General features: G+C 42.8%; 1 protein-coding gene across 1 annotated transcript in view; it reads right to left on the reverse strand.

Annotated features, from left to right (window-relative positions):
• Nucleotides 1-15816, reverse strand: part of ADCY5 (adenylate cyclase 5) — a 333434-nt gene that overhangs the window by 16084 nt on the left and 301534 nt on the right. Inside the window, exons 13-16 of the mRNA XM_084807397.1 lie at nucleotides 13721-13837; nucleotides 12156-12320; nucleotides 7836-8011; nucleotides 1206-1232 (exon numbers count right to left, since the gene is read on the reverse strand). Of these exons, the coding sequence (XP_084663523.1) occupies nucleotides 1206-1232; nucleotides 7836-8011; nucleotides 12156-12320; nucleotides 13721-13837 (485 nt within the window). The remainder of the gene's footprint in view (nucleotides 1-1205; nucleotides 1233-7835; nucleotides 8012-12155; nucleotides 12321-13720; nucleotides 13838-15816) is intronic.

The following is a 15816-nucleotide window of genomic DNA, read 5'->3' on the forward strand; positions in this document are numbered from 1 at the left end:
GTACTCTGGACAGATGAGTCAACGGTAGAACTTTTTGGCCTCAATGAGAAACATTATATTTGGTGAAAAACAAACACTGAGTTTGAACAGAAGAACATCCCAACTGTCAAGCATGGTGGTGGGAATGTGATGGTTTGGGCCCACTTTGCTGCCTCAAGACCTGGATGACTTGCCATCATGGACACTACCACGACTCCTGCAATGCATCAGAAGATTCTAGAGGAGAATGTCAGGCCATCCGTTTGCTGAAGCGAAAATGGGTCATGTAACAAGACAATGATCCTAAACGTAAAGCAGATCTACAAAATAATGGGTACGGAAGAAGAAATTCCATTCTTTAGAATGGCCTAGTCAAAGTCCGGACCTAAACCTCATCAAAATGTTGTGGCAGTACCAGAAGCAAGCTGTTCATGCAAGGAAGCCCTCAAATGTCATTGATTTGAAGCAGTTCTGTAAGGAGGAATGGGCCAAAATTCCTCAAAACCACTGTGAGAAACTGACCAACAATTACAGGAAACATGCTGCTCAAGGGGGTGCCACCAAGTACTGAATCTAAAGGGTATCGTACTTTTCACACATGGATATTAAATGCTGAATCAGTTGTGGATAAATAAATGTTGAAAAAGCATCATGTTTTGGTGTCATTTGCTTACACAAGTTATTATCAAGTTATCAAGTTATCTATTATTCTTTATCTAGGTTTAGGGGATTAGATTAAGATCTAATAACATTTTAGGTTGGAAATATGTGACAATCCTAAGTGGTTCACCAACGTTTTCTCAGCACTATACTATACAATACAATACAATACAATACAATACAAGCAACTTCTCAATTATTTGTGTTGCGACAAGCAGAGCAAGGGCAAGAGGTAGAATCCAGCTGCCTATTAATAAAATTAATTGACCATTTCATTCTGTTCAACTTAACAACATTTGAATGATCATCAGGTTTCTGCATTTGATTCAGTATGGCCATTAAAGTGCAGGTGATCAGCTTCAACTCTACATGCAATCAATGAGTCTCTCTTGCTTTCCTGTGCTTCAGTTACTATAGAAGCTAGGTGCATTGTATCAGAAGTCCCTTTGGGGCAAGGAATCAGGAAAACGGGCCAGTGCTACCACAGTTAAGGGATTGGGGATGGGCCACTGGCATTTTGCAGCCTGAGGCAGAACAGCAAATGCCCCCCCGCTCTAATAACTCACCATATTTCAGTCCCATTGGAAAACACACTGAAATAACAAAAGAGACAAGTTTTAGGTGATGTATACAGATTGCTGTGCTGTATGATATGCTATATATAATAATCAGCCCTTGCTCTTGCTTTCCTATTTCACATTTCCAGTGCAATCTAAAGCCTGTCGACTGAGAAGCAAGCCCCACTGAGTTCAATGCAGTTTACTCCCAAATTAGCAGTTCACTCCCAAATTAGCAAATTAGGATTACAGTTTAGGACTGCATTCTTATTCTTGGGAGTAAGCCCCACTGAACTCAGTGAGAGTTATTTCTGAGTACACGTATAACATTGTACTCCTAAGTGTTCTCCCAAACTGCTTGCTGTGCTAGGAGTTTAGGTTGTGAGCCAGGAAGACACTAGTTCACTTACAAGATCTCCTTAGCAAGCTTATGAGGATTGTAATACTGACCTACCTGTTGTAAAGGTTTCAGAGGTAATATATGTGAAGGAGTTCGAATACTAAGAAGGTATGATAAGAACAATGACAACAATACTATGTTATTAAGGACATGGTTCTTTTCATTAATAAAGTTGCCTTTTTTGCCTGCATCAAATGCCTTGAATATTTCCCAGTTGGTATGCAACTGATTACTTTAGGGTAACAGCAGGATACATGTTTCATTGCAGGACACTATGCATAAAAATACTAGTCCAGGTCTGCTCTAGATCGCTTACATGATGATAAACAAATGAAGATGTGTGTAGAATGGTTCCACTGAAATTAACAGGGAAGCCACGTCATAGCTCTGCGTGTGCATCATCCTGAAATGCATGCTGGACTGAACCAAAAGGAGGGACCCTTTATGATAGCCTTCCCCAACCTGTGGCAGTCTAGATGTGTTGGACTACAATTCCCATCACACCAGCTGGGAAGATGGGAATTGTAGTCCAACATATCTAGAGGTCAACAGATTGGGGAAGGCTGCTTGATGACATTGCGACCAAAGCCTCAAAACGTTTCATTTAATGCAAGCACCACTGATTTCAATGGAGACCATTTCCAAGTATCGTGAATGTAACAGCTTAAAAACACTTGAGCAAAAGGGCGCTCCCAGATGGAGAGCTTGCAGTGCTGCTAATCATCGCTCTTCTGCTGTAAGTTAAATTCCCACTGACTGTCCATGCTTCAGGGGGTCCAGCCCTTTTCTAGTTCGTACATCTCCCTATGTCCTGTCCACACAGTGATCACAATGTAGCCAATGGACAGTGTTGTCCCCTCCCCTCCCCTTTCCAGACCCCTCACTGGCCAACACACATCCATTCTCCCTACATTTTGAAGTGGGTTCTTCTCAGCACCATTTTAGCATCCCGTGTGTGTGTGTGTGTGTGTGTGTGTGTGAGAGAGAGAGAGAGAGAGAGAATGTTTAAAATTAGTTCTTGTTTATTTTATTTTTAAGAGTGCTTGCACCACAGGGCAATGCAGCCTTACATCTGAGTAAACATAGTTCGGACAAGCCTGTAAATCCTGACTTTTTCTGGCCAATTTCGCAATCCTGCTAGGAAACATGATTCATTGTTTCCTAACTCTGGGAGAAGGGAAAGCAGCAGTTGAAATTGACAAGCTATGTATCAGTTTCACTGTCTCGTCTCTCCGCCCCCCCCCCCCCTTTAAGGAGATCTTGCACAATTTCAGAGTGCTGCAGTGGGTAAACACGGACTGATTCCAAATAGATCACAATGTTGTGTGAACCCTCTGTAAAATTCTGTGAATGAGGCAGGGTGATTGCACAATAAAAGCTCGTCTAGAAGCACCCAGATTTCCACAGAATACAAGATGTCATGTATTTAAAAATATATTTAGGATTCAGGTGTAATGTGTGACCGATCCACAATATTTCTGCTAGAATTTTTCATTTTGAACACTATGTGGAGCCATAACCACAAGAATTTATTCTATCAGTCAGTAAAGCGAACAGAAGAAGAACACTCTCTGCCTTTAAGTTTAATTTTATTTCAAGTGAGAATATGATCTCTGCTTAGTGGAAAACGCTAGAGGAAAGAGGGAGGTTAGATAGGGTAGTATAATCCTATGCTGGCTGGGGAAAGTAGGGGAATAATTCCAGTGTATTCCTAAGGGCAGGTGTACATAAACAGGTCTAGCTCATGTAAGACCATGCAAAAACAGCAATTCCTAAACTAGAAATCAAGGTCTTAGAATTTTGCAAAGTTGTTTGGGAGGTGACATGTACAGAAAATGCTCTGAAACCTCCTACTCACTTTGTCTGTCAATCTATCATCTCATTCAGTAGAACCAGGGATGGAACTATGGGGCTGTTCACACATGCTAACCCACACTCTGTGGTTGAGCGTGGGTTGTTTTGAACTGTGGGTTGTTTGCTGAACCATGGGTTATTGTGGTATCTGAATGCAGCCTGATGGCTTGTTAACCATGCACTGTGGCTTGTTAACCATCCTGAAGAACTGAACAACAAACCATGGGTTCTCAAGGTAGCTTGTTTGAGAATATAAGCCACACTGCATGGATAACAAGCTGCCCTGGCTGCGTTCAGACAACATGCTAAGCCCCTGTTCAAAACAACCCACATTCAACCTCTGAGTGTGGGTTAGCATGTTGTGTGAATAGCCCCAATGTCTTGCAATCTAGTTTCGTCATATTCACTTACTGAAGATTTTTCTTGCATTTTGTCAACATTTTTAGTCACTTTGCTGCTGTGGAGTTGTATAGCCAGATCCCTCCAGAGGGCGGAATCCACCTGCTTATGCCCCCGCCAGTTCTCTTATGCCCTGCCAGTTCCATTGTGCAAGTGGCCCCCACCACTTGTGCAACGTCGATTTAGCACTTTTGGAGCAACCTCCTAGAAGGAGACAGATCGGCAGAGCTTGCATAAGGAAGGTTCACTGATCTGCCTCCTTCCAGAAATGAGCATTTCTGCTTGTTTCAGGACTTCCTCTAGGAAGCGTAACTCTCCCTTGCATAAGTGGTGGGTCCCACTTGTGCAATGGAATCAGTGGGACCCACCTCCTGTGGAAGGTAATTGTCAGGGTGGAAGGGAATTGGTGGGGCCTAAGTGCCCCTTTGAGGCCAGGCACCTTGTAATCCAATTAACACATTCCTCTTCCATTTGTTTTTTGCTCCTTGCTTTTAAATTAATTTTCCAAGTTAACTTAGATCTGCCTGTCTGCCTGTCTGTCTGTCTGTCTACGCATCAAGCCATCCAGCCATTCAGTGAGTAGAATCTTGCACTGAAGCAGCTGCTGTCTTGGAGTTGTAATTCAGGCACCACACTATTATTGCATGGTTAGAGTTCTGTCTGGTTGCACCCCATGAGCTTTACTATTAGTCTCTCCTTGGCTTATGCATTAAGCAAATTGAGCAGGTGAAACATGGCATCCATATAGCTTGCTAATTAGTGTGCACAGCACATAGAGAGTAATTAGGTGGATGGATCAGACAGATGCCAATTAAATTAAAAAAGACAGTAGCCCTGTTCAGGTGTTATTGCTACTGGTTTCACGTGAGGAGAGCTCTAGTCCCCCTCTGCTGTTGCATCTGTTGCCCTGTGGAGGGCAACGGTCTGAACAGGAGAGCCTCCTGTATCTGTGGAGGCTCTCCACTTGATCCGGGACCCTGGAAAATCCAGTCTGTGGATCATGTGGGGAGACTCCATGGATACAGGAGGCTCTCCTGTTCAGATTGTCACCCTCCCCGCAGACATGCGACAGATGCGACAGCAGAGGGAAGCAGGGCTGGAGGTCTCCTCAGGGGTTCAGTGTAACCCGGTAACAAGAAAGACTGGATAGGGCTAGTATTCCCTGCATCTGGAAGTGTGTACACCTAGATGGTGCCTGGCTGACTGTACTAAATACTTCCCACAATCCATAAATGGTTCACCATGCAGTGAGGCCATAACCATAAATGGAGCTTTCAGAGAAAACAAAAATCATTTAATGAGTGGCAAAATTGTGGCTCCAAAATTTCTTTCTGGGAAAAACCTAATTATTTACCCCACCTTATTACTGACATCTTGATTGCGAGGTGATGCAAATAATTGCTTTTAAGTGCTCTTAATTCAGTCTGCTCTCAGCTTATCAAAATCCTTTGCAGTATAAAATGCCTAAAAGATGTTTTGTTTTCATATTATTCCTTCAAATGAGTGCCCCTAATTTGCCATCAATTTTCTCATACATGAAGGGCAGAAAACACACCCATGTGGATTACTCTTAGGAAAGCAATCAAAAAATGGAGACAAGTATGCCTGTGGTTCAGCCAGAGTGAAATATTACTTTCTTGTGCATTTAAGACAAAGACATCAGGAAAATGGTTGTTCCATATATTTTAAATCAATTATGAAAATCATAAAGCTGTACAAGGCACAAAATAGTACCAATAAAAGTGGTGTTGCTTATTGGCGAACAAACTAAATTTCTGCAATTAACATTTTTTTTTAATGCAGAATAAAAGTAATTCATGAGCCAAGTTATAATTCCGTATCTGTGCAGTACAATCTTATACATGGTTAATGGAAAGTAAGTCGTGTGTTCAATGAGATGTATTGCCAGGTAAGCATGGATAAGACTGGAGCCTTAGAAAGTATTCTTGGAATCACTTGTAACAAGGATTACATGAACTCACAATAGACACAGTTTTATCCATATAATTAAATGTTACATTCTCCATAACACTGAGACCAGATTCTTACATTACTAGCAGTGGGAGCTGCTATAGCATGGCTGTTCCCCTCCCTGACACTCCAGATAATATTTAAAGGAAGCTATCTTCTCCTGTATGATCGATATGGCAATGTGGTTAAATCCCATATCAGTATTGCCGGCCCAAGGTGGGGCTCTCCCACACTGGAGGCATTCAAGACGAGGCTGGACAGCCATCTGTCAGGGATGCTCTGACTTGGATTCCTGCATTGAGCAGGGGGTTGGACTCGATGGCCTTGTAGGCCCCTTCCAACCCTACTATTCTATGATTCTATGATGTTGGAGTGGGATATGAACACTTCATCAGCATCACTCAGAATAGGTCTCTTGAAGCCTCACAGAGCTAATAGTTGTGTCAGATTAGTACAGGGTGAAATGTAGGGCAGCAGCACTGAGCTGCCTGCATTTTAGAGTTCAGTTTCTCCTTCTTAGCCCTGAAGGCTGGAAATGAGAGAAGGAGTGAGTACACAGCGAGTGGCCATCAGAGCATTGTACAGTTTGCCTCTTGGTGCTCTCCTGGGAACATATTACAAGGCTAGACTTTGTTTCTTTTCTATTTCTCCCCAAACCTGATATCACTGCAGCAAAGGGCAGTAACAATATTAAATGATTTTGAAAATGCACCAAAGACAATGGCAGAGTAAATATGCTATCACTAGTATTAAGCATTTAAGTCTGGTCAACACATGTAGCAGGATGAGTTGGAGATGGAATAGTAGAAGGCTGAGTAGTAGAATGGGTGGTATCACTCCAGACTGGAGATGAGGGGGGATTGTATTTTGGAATGCCCTTCTATATTTAAAAATAAACATATGAACTAACTCCCTGCAAGTAGAAAACTAGCACAACTGGAAGCAGACTGCGTTAGAACTTTTCTCTCTGAAGTGCTAGCTTTTAGTTGCAAGGAGTTCAGGGGAACATTAAAAAATATATCCCTCACTTGTACTCTGAAGTGGTGACATTGACTCCACCGCCTCAAGACTGTACCATCTTGTTATGCTTAATGTGTAAACTGGGTCACCAGTGATGTTAGTAACACCAGTAGATTCAGAAGAGTTATTTTGACAGATGAAGGAAGACCCCACCTCCCATATTGCCAAATGCTGCCCCTTACTACCATAAAAAACCCATCATTTGTTAGCTGAAATATACTTAGCTTTCAGGTGTACATGCATGGGATTGGGATGCCAAGAAATAATTTTTAACTAGAGTAAGAAATTTTGGGGACAAAACTCTTAGCTGTTTTGTTTTGACTTTTCACTTTCAAGTCGCTATTTCTTTGCTGGCTGAATACGATGCAAGTGATAAAGAGATATGTTAGTAAGCATTCAGCATGACTAAGGCACAGGCCTCCTGCTTGATGCAAACCCCCCACATCTGATTCTCATCCGAGAGACCAAATGACGTGCAAATTACAACATTCAAATTCTAGATGCAAAACAGAAGAGAGCCATGAAAGGGTCTCAAAACCTTACAGTGGTGACTCACTTGACGATACTCCACAATCCCACTATTTAGGTGCAGATCTTTGCTTAAAGCAGGGGTGCAGAAACTCAGGCCCAGGGGCCAAATATGGGCCTAGCCCTCCCAAACTGCAGATGAGGTGGTCAACTTGTTCTGCTCAGACTGCAGATGGGAACTTACATGACTATATGGCTCCTCCATATAACAAAACAGTTCCTACATGTTAAAAAAGTGCTCAGCTAAAACCTTTCCCCTTGACATCTCGATTTCTCTGTGCAGGGAGTTTTTAAAATGGAGAGTGTTGAGTCTTGCAAGTCCCCAGCTGCAGCCTGAAGTGGTACAGACACAGTTTACCACTTCATCTGTGGTTTGTGAGAACCAGACCCCAGTCTTGACCACCTGTCCCTCCACTAATAAAAAGGAACCTATAAGGGTTTAAGGATGGCTCCTTATGTCCACTTACATGGCATTGGCTGTAACCAGAAGATCTGCATTATCAAAGAGGGTAAGCCCCGGCACTTCCACGATGAGGACATATATAAATTCAATAATCAACATCAAAATGAGTTTCCCAATGCAGCTGATCTGAAGGAACACAGAGCAGGCCAGGAGGCTCAGTAAGACACTGTAGGTAAAATACTGTGTGAGGAGGGGTTGGGAAGCAGGAGAGGGAAAAAATGGAAAGAAGAAATATCAGTAAAGATGAGCAAATGCCAAATAAGCAGTGCTACAAAGACTTGTTAAGAAGAAATAATCCTAGTTACATATTAATACTCATCAACTTTAATCGATCCTTATAGTGCGGCTGACACCTTTGACTTGCTTAGCTTCTAATAGGCCTGCACGCACTCTGACCCACCAAGCCAAATGGATCTCACCAGCCCATGCATGGCGCCTTGCTGCCAACTCATTTTGCTCCCTGTCTGGGGGAAGAATCCAACAGGGTGCTTGTGCCCCCACCAATTCTCCTGCACCCCGCCAACTGTGTTGCACAAGTGGCCCATACTGCTTGCACAATGGCAGTTTAGCACTTCCAGGGCAACCCAAAATCAGGCAGGTTGGTGGAGCTCGCATAAGGGAGCTCCACCAACTTGCCTCCTTCCAGAAATGGGTGTTTCCGCTTGTTTCAGGGCTTTCTTTAGGAAGAGCTAAATCTCCTTTATGTAAGTGATGGGTCCCACTTGTGCAACAGAATTGGCAGGACCCACCACTTGCGGAAAGGAATCAGCGGGGCGGAAAGGAATCAGCGGAGATGCAAGCACTCCATTGGATACTGTCCGGGGTCTGCAAAGAGGAGGAGGCCACGTGGCCAATTTTACAGAGGACAGTCCTCTCTTGGAAGGGCTGCTAGAGGACAGCCCTCTCTTGGAAGGGCTGTCCAGCTCAAATCAGGTTTAAAGTTAAAGAACCATCAGAAGGCTGAGCAGGGAGACGCCTTGAAGTTGTGCATCCATAGTTAGCGCCTGGAGAGCAGACTGAGCAGGCACACAGATCAGCTGGTCAGTCTTCCCCACTATGGTGAGAAGTACTGTATTGCTATTTAAATTATAGTTATTATTTCTAAAGTTGCATCTCTCTTTATAAATTAGTATGTTATGCAAACTGGTGTCCAATTTTGTCCTCTTTTTTGTTGATGCATCTCCTCTTTTTTGGCAATGTGTAGGAGGAAGAAGCATCACGTTCTAGCTGGATATATTTAGCTTGCCAGGTCAGAGGTTGAGCAGGCCTCCATTACAGGGAATTGATGTCTTTCTCTTGGTTCATGAGTTCTATTTTCACCAGCCCTGGAGTAAATTATAGTAAGCAAGGGCTGTTTCTCATATGACTTTTAAGAAAAATGACTATATACACCTGCAGGTTATGACACATTCAAAATAATGTAAACACACTTTTCCCCAGAAAAACCATGTGTTCAGAGATTTGCTTATTGAATAACTGTTCTTTTTAAAACACACACACAGCAACTATGTTGCTCTTCCTATAACAAAATTGCATACATCTCAAAAGTAGTGATACAGAAAACCAACACCTGCATAGTACACTGGCTATCAGAAATATAACCACCCCCTTTTAAAAGACTACCCTTAAGTTTTGTGAGATGTATGTATACAGTTTTGTGAGATGTTTGTGTCTAAACATGCATTCATTGGTTTATTAGTTTATTGTTTCTTTTTAAAATTCAGGACATTTACAATATAATCCTGTTCAGGTCCACTCAGAAGTACGCCCCACTGAGTTGAATTTGATTTACTTCTAGGTAAGTGTGCATACGACTGCAGCCTTATGCTGCCCTTCAGTAGAGCTTCCAGTTCATGGCATAAAGTAGCAAATCAGAATAGGGCTACATGTAGAAAGTTTATTACATGGGTCAGCATTCAAAAATATGCCTATCCCGCTTGTAGTCTGAAGCAGTAAATCTGAGCATTCTGCCACCTCATTCTATGTAATATATAGAATTACTTCTACACAATATAAAAGGAGGGATCATCACTCAGAGGCAGAGAATACCGGGTTGCATCCAATGTTAGTCCTACTTACAGTAGGCCCATTGAAATTAATGGGACAAGTTTCATGAAATGAATGGGACAATGGGTTTAACATTGGTTGCATCCAATGTGAAACCCATTACATGGAGGAAGTACCAGGCTGAATGAAGGATCTTAGGTAGCAGGCCTAGGAAGGCCGCTGCCAGTCAGGGTGGGCAATACTGGGCCAGCTGGACAAACTGTCTGACTCAGCATAAAGTAGCTTCATATATACAATCATGTGAAAAAGAAAGTAGACCCTTTTTGAGTTCGATGGTTTTACGTATCAGGACATAATAAAAATCATCTGGTCCTTAGCAGGTCTTAAAATTAGGTAAATACAACCTCAGATGAACAACAACACATGACATATTACACCATGTCATTATTTATTTTACAGAAATAAAGCCAAAATGGAGAAGCCATGTGTGAAAAACTAAGTACACCTTATGATTCAATAGCTTGTAGAACCACCTTTAGCAGCAATAACTTGAAGTAATCGGTTTCTGTATGACTTTATCAGTCTCTCACATCATTGTGGAGGAATTTTGGCCCACTCTTCTTTACAACATTGCTTCTGTTCATTGAGGTTTGCGGGCATTTGTTTATGCACAGCTCTCTTAAGGTCCCGCCACAGTATTTCAATTGGGTTGAGGTCTGGACTTTGACTGGGCCATTGCAACACCTTGATTCTTTTCTTTTTCAGCCATTGTGTTGTAGATTTGCTGGTGTGCTTGGGATCATTGTCCTGTTGCATGACCCAATTTCGGCCAAGCTTTAGCTGTCAGACAGATGGCCTCACATTTGACTCTAGAATACTTTGGTATACAGAGGAGGTCATGTTCGACTCAATGACTGCAAGGTGCCCAGGTCCTGTGGCTGCAAAACAAGACCGAATCATCACCCCTCCACCACCGTGCTTGACAGTTGGTATGAAATGTTTGTGCTGATATGCTGTGTTTGGTTGTTGCCAAACGTGGTGCTGTGCATTATGGCCAAACATCTCCACTTTGGTCTCGTCTGTCCAAAGGCCATTGTTCCAGAAGTCTTGTGATTTGTTCAGATGCAACTTTGCAAACCTAAGCCATGCTGCCATGTTCTTTTTAGAGAGAAGAGGCTTTCTCTTGGCAACCCTTCCAAACAAACCTTACTTGTTCAGTCTTTTTCTAATTGTACTGTCATGAACTTTAACATTTAACATGCTAACTGAGGCCTGTAGAGTCTGAGATGTAACTCTTGGATGTTTTGCAATTTCTCTGAGCGTTGCACGGTTTGCCCTTGGGGTGAATTTGCTGGGACGTCCACTCCTGGGAAGATTGGCAACTCTCTTGAATGTTTTCCACTTGTGAATAATCTTCCTCACTGTAGAATGATGGACTTTAAATTGCTTGGAAATGGCCTTATAACCCTTCCCAGATTGATGGGCAGCAACAATTGCTTCTCTAAGCTCATTGCTGATGTCTTTACTCTTTGGCATTGTGTTAACACACACCTGAATGCTCAAGACCAGCAAATTCCTGAGACTTTGCCTTTTATAGAGGTGGTCACCCTGATGATCAATTAATCAAGGGCATCTGATTAGCAGCATTTAGCCTCTTCATACCTATGGAAGCAGTAAGGGTGTACTTAGTTTTTCACACATGGCTTCTCCATTTTGGCTTTATTTCTGTAAAATAAATAATGACACGGTGTAATATGTCATGTCTTGTTGTTCATCTGAGGTTGTATTTACCTAATTTTAAGACCTGCCAAGGACCAGATGATTTCTATTATGTCCCGATACATAAAACCATAGAACTCAAGGAAGGTGTACTTTCTTTTTCACATGACTGTAGGGTTATATATGTTAGTCCTCCTTAGAGTCAGTGGAGGCTGGTGGGTCCAATTTTGGTGGGACTGTGCATCAATTTTGGGCTTCAGTCAGAACCAGCCAAAACTCTAAAGAAGCTATCTAAAGTGCTGAGCCCTATCCCCAAAATGGGTTCAGAACCTTGGATAGCTCCTTTAGAGTTCTGGATGGTTCTGACAGAAACCTAGAATGGATCCATAGCCCCACCGGAACTGAAGCTACCAGCCTCTACTGCTTAGAGTCAACCCATTGAAATGAATGGGGCTTAAGGGAGTCGTGAGTAACGTAAGCCCCGTTCATTTTAATGTGGTCTAAGTAAGCCTAACAGGATACAACTCGTAGTTCACACACATTTTTAAAAACACCCTTTAAACATACACACAAATATGCACGGCTTCAAACAAAATACCTCTGGAAAGTTGCAGCTTGGCTGGGCGCTAGCACAGAGTCCCTGCACTGTTCCCAGGCTGTAGTTGGAGGGAGAGTTGCTAATATGGCACACGTTCACCCTATGTGGGGTGATGTTATACTCTGCAGCCACACAATCAAGGAGATCCAAGGTACTGCATGTGAACTGGCAGAAAGCAAGAGACTAACATGAAAGAAAGGCAAGGAGAAGGAAAAAATAAACTAACAAAATACGTAATCTAAGATGTCAAGGCTGAGATAATTTAAAAGGTACTTCTCCACAGTGGGAAACTAGGCCAGCACAGAAAACTCTTGGGCCCAATTTTGCGACGCATCAATTCAATAAACAGAGGGCACAGTAATGACTGATTAGCAGGTATAAAAATACCATCTAATCCTTCCCACGACCCAAATTCCATCTAACCCTGATCATTTAATTCTTGGGTGTAGAACTTCAGGCCTGGGGGCCAAATCTGGCCCACTCAGCATCTCAAATCGGCCCTCCGGGGTTCCCCCCTTTCCCTGGACCCACCCCCTTCCCCCCAACTACTGATGGTTTGTGGTTTCCTGGCCTTTGTGCAGTTTTTTCCCCGTTCTGAAAGGCTGAAATGCCTCTCCTAAGGCTTCGTTACCAGCAGTAAGAGCTGTAAGCTAAAATATGCGGGTATTATGAATTCTGTCTCCTTTGCATTTGGCTCTATCCACCACTGGAATGCAGCCCCCAAGAGTTTATCTGGAATGGAATTTGGCCTTGAGTCTTAAAGAGGTTCAACGCTCCTGATTTAATTAATATGCCATGAAACTGGCATTGGGAATTTCAGGCTCAGTCTTCCAGCGTGCAAAATTTGTTTGAATGAACAGCAGTTCTTTGACATGGTGTATTTTGCAGATGTAAGCACGGTCAGCCCATTGGACAAGTTAAGTTGTAACAGTGATTGGTTAGAAGAGACTTCTCCAACCTGGTGCCTTCCAGATGTTTTGGACCTGAACACCGAATAGCCCCAGCCAGCACAGCCAATGATCAGGAATGTTGGGAGTTGGAGTCCAAAACATTTTGGAGAGCACTACTTTGGGCTAGAGGGATTAGGGAAATTACTGTGACTGGAACTATGCCTGCTGCTCCCTCACCTGCTCACACATATACCAGGAGCAGAATACTCTACAGCAGGGGTAGTCAACCTTTTTGAGCCGTGGACATGTTTGAACATTTGAGAAACTATCTTGGGCACCCAGCACAATATGTCTGTCATAGGAGGCATGGCAAAGGATAAATAACCTTCCCAAAAGACGGAGAATAAGGCAGAAGTGGGGGCTATGCCCCAACACACTAAATAATTGCTTTGAACCCACAGTTTCCAGCACCAACAGAAATGTATTTCACAGCAATCCCAACTGCTGGTAAGAAAATGTGTTAATTTTTTAAAAAGTGGGAAAGGTGGGGACCAAGAAAGGTGTCTGGGGTGCACTGGTACCCACGGGTACCACGTTGCTTACCCTTGCTCTATGGTTTTTGAAGTATTGATAAAACACTGTGAAGCTAAATCAGCAAAGGGCAATGTAACGTACCATGTTCACAAAGGCTGAGAGGAAAACCAATACAATGGTGAATACCCCAACTATAGTGTTATTGGTCCTGGACTGAACAATCTTCCGGGAAAGCGTCTGGAGTGGAGCTGGAAAAAGCTGGACAAAAAAACACAAGATATTCTCAACCATGTTTCTGTATGAGTATCTTGCACACTAAAGAACAACATGCATTAGCAAGTACAAGTGCTGATTTGCAAAGAACGGATTAATGGGCACCTGTCTTCCTCCAGATAATTTTGGGGGACAGGAAAGTTAAACATACAATTGCCTGGCTAACCCGTCATATTGACTTGCTGCCCCCTAATGGAAATTATGGCTTCTAGGCCAAAATAACAGAGAATGCTGTGCAAAACCAAGAATATCCAAAGTTCAGGGCTGTGTGGCTTCTGCATTTCTAAACATCTAAATTTTGCAGAATGGAACACCAAATTCTGGTCTCAGAATAAATGCATATAGAAACCTGCATATGCTTATATACTCTGCAATAATCTGTTTTGCTTCCAAGGGTCCAGCTTTCAAAGGATGTAGATGATTTCTTTTGACATGAAGAGATATTAATGTTAGGTAGACAATTGGAGCAGTCAATTGTAGGCATGAATGCTGGCAAATGCACTGAAACCTCAGAACTATCAAAGGCACAGGAGCTTCAGCTTATATTGAATTTAATAATCCTAAGGGGTTTACCAGTATCTACCGAGTCTACAAGAGTTGTACAGGGATCATCAGCATTGACTTGAATAAGTGTTGGGTTGACTAGTGAGTTCTGGATCCCTGGAGATTATTTTTGGATAGTAAATTTTGTTCTGGTAGGTTTAGGGGAGTGTGCTTTTCTTCAGTTCTTCTTCCACACTTTCTTCCACCAGGTTTTTGACTCCCCCCACTTCAAATCTCCCACCCACATTTTTTAAATGTCACAAATCCAAGGAGAGACCAAAAAGGTACTTTTAGTCTAGAATCCAAATGCTGGAATTATTTAGAACTAAAAAGCTTCCCTGCTGAGTGCTAATTTCACCTCATCACAGCGCTCCCCAACTCTATCCCTAGAGACAAAACGGAGACACAGAGGAATAGCAGCTCCAAAATCCATCATTATTACTGCACCGACTAAGCTTCTAAGTAATTTTTTCAGACAGTGAGAAATGACTTGTATGTTCTTTTTAGCGATGACTAACCACTCTACCTCTCCTTTCTTGCTCCCCTTTCTTCTTGCACAGTTAAAGGGACCACATTTTGCTTCCTACACAAGCATAATTATGAAACTGTTTGATGGCAGGAGGGCTGATTTGCTGGTGCCTGTTACAAAAGGAGAGAGAAATGACCTGCAGCAATGCTGAGCATCTTTAAGCTGCTGCTTTTACCTGCATTGGACATACAAAAAACCTCACTTGTCTCCTATCAAGGAAAATGGGCTAGATGTAAAGCTAGATCAGGGGTGGGCAACTTCAGCAGATCCGGGGGCCAATTCCCCTGCCTGCAGCCCACTGGACTCTCTGTCACCACTGAAATTGTTGCTACCCTGCTGCCTTTTTTGCCACTGAAATTTGGAGGCATGGCGCCCAAAAAGCCAGTTTTCCTTTCATGCTCTTCATGCTCCTTGTTTTCAAGCAAAATAGTCCCTTTTTGGCCCCTGCAGTCCTGTGGGATGTTGGCAGCAAACCGCTTCTTATTTTGCTGAGCAGTGAGCACCATAAAAAAAGGCCAGGGGGAGGGGCAGCACTCGTGGCGTGCAGACCACGTGTTGCCCACTCCTGTGTGAGACTATAGTGTAATAAAAGAGAGCGAAAGGCTGTAAGTTAATAGAACAAATCTGGCAATGTTCTTGCAGGTGGTTAAATTAAGCATGTTAAGAATAACAGCTCTTGGTGCGACAGATGAATCACAGTGACGTATCTTCCTATTCTACATTGGCAAGGAGAAATTTGCAATTATGTACAGTATTCGGGACAGGATTCTCTGTCTGCTCAAAAGGTTTTAGAACACTCTTTGGAGTGTCTTTCTAATCAGGCTCCCATTCAGCTCTGAAGCAAGTCAAGGACTGAGTAATTGCATATTTAAGATTCTTAGTGGCTGATGTC

Source organism: Heloderma suspectum, chromosome 1, assembly GCF_057233095.1.
Source record: "Heloderma suspectum isolate Gila_16-S chromosome 1, 16-S_ref, whole genome shotgun sequence".
Taxonomy (NCBI): domain Eukaryota; kingdom Metazoa; phylum Chordata; class Lepidosauria; order Squamata; family Helodermatidae; genus Heloderma; species Heloderma suspectum.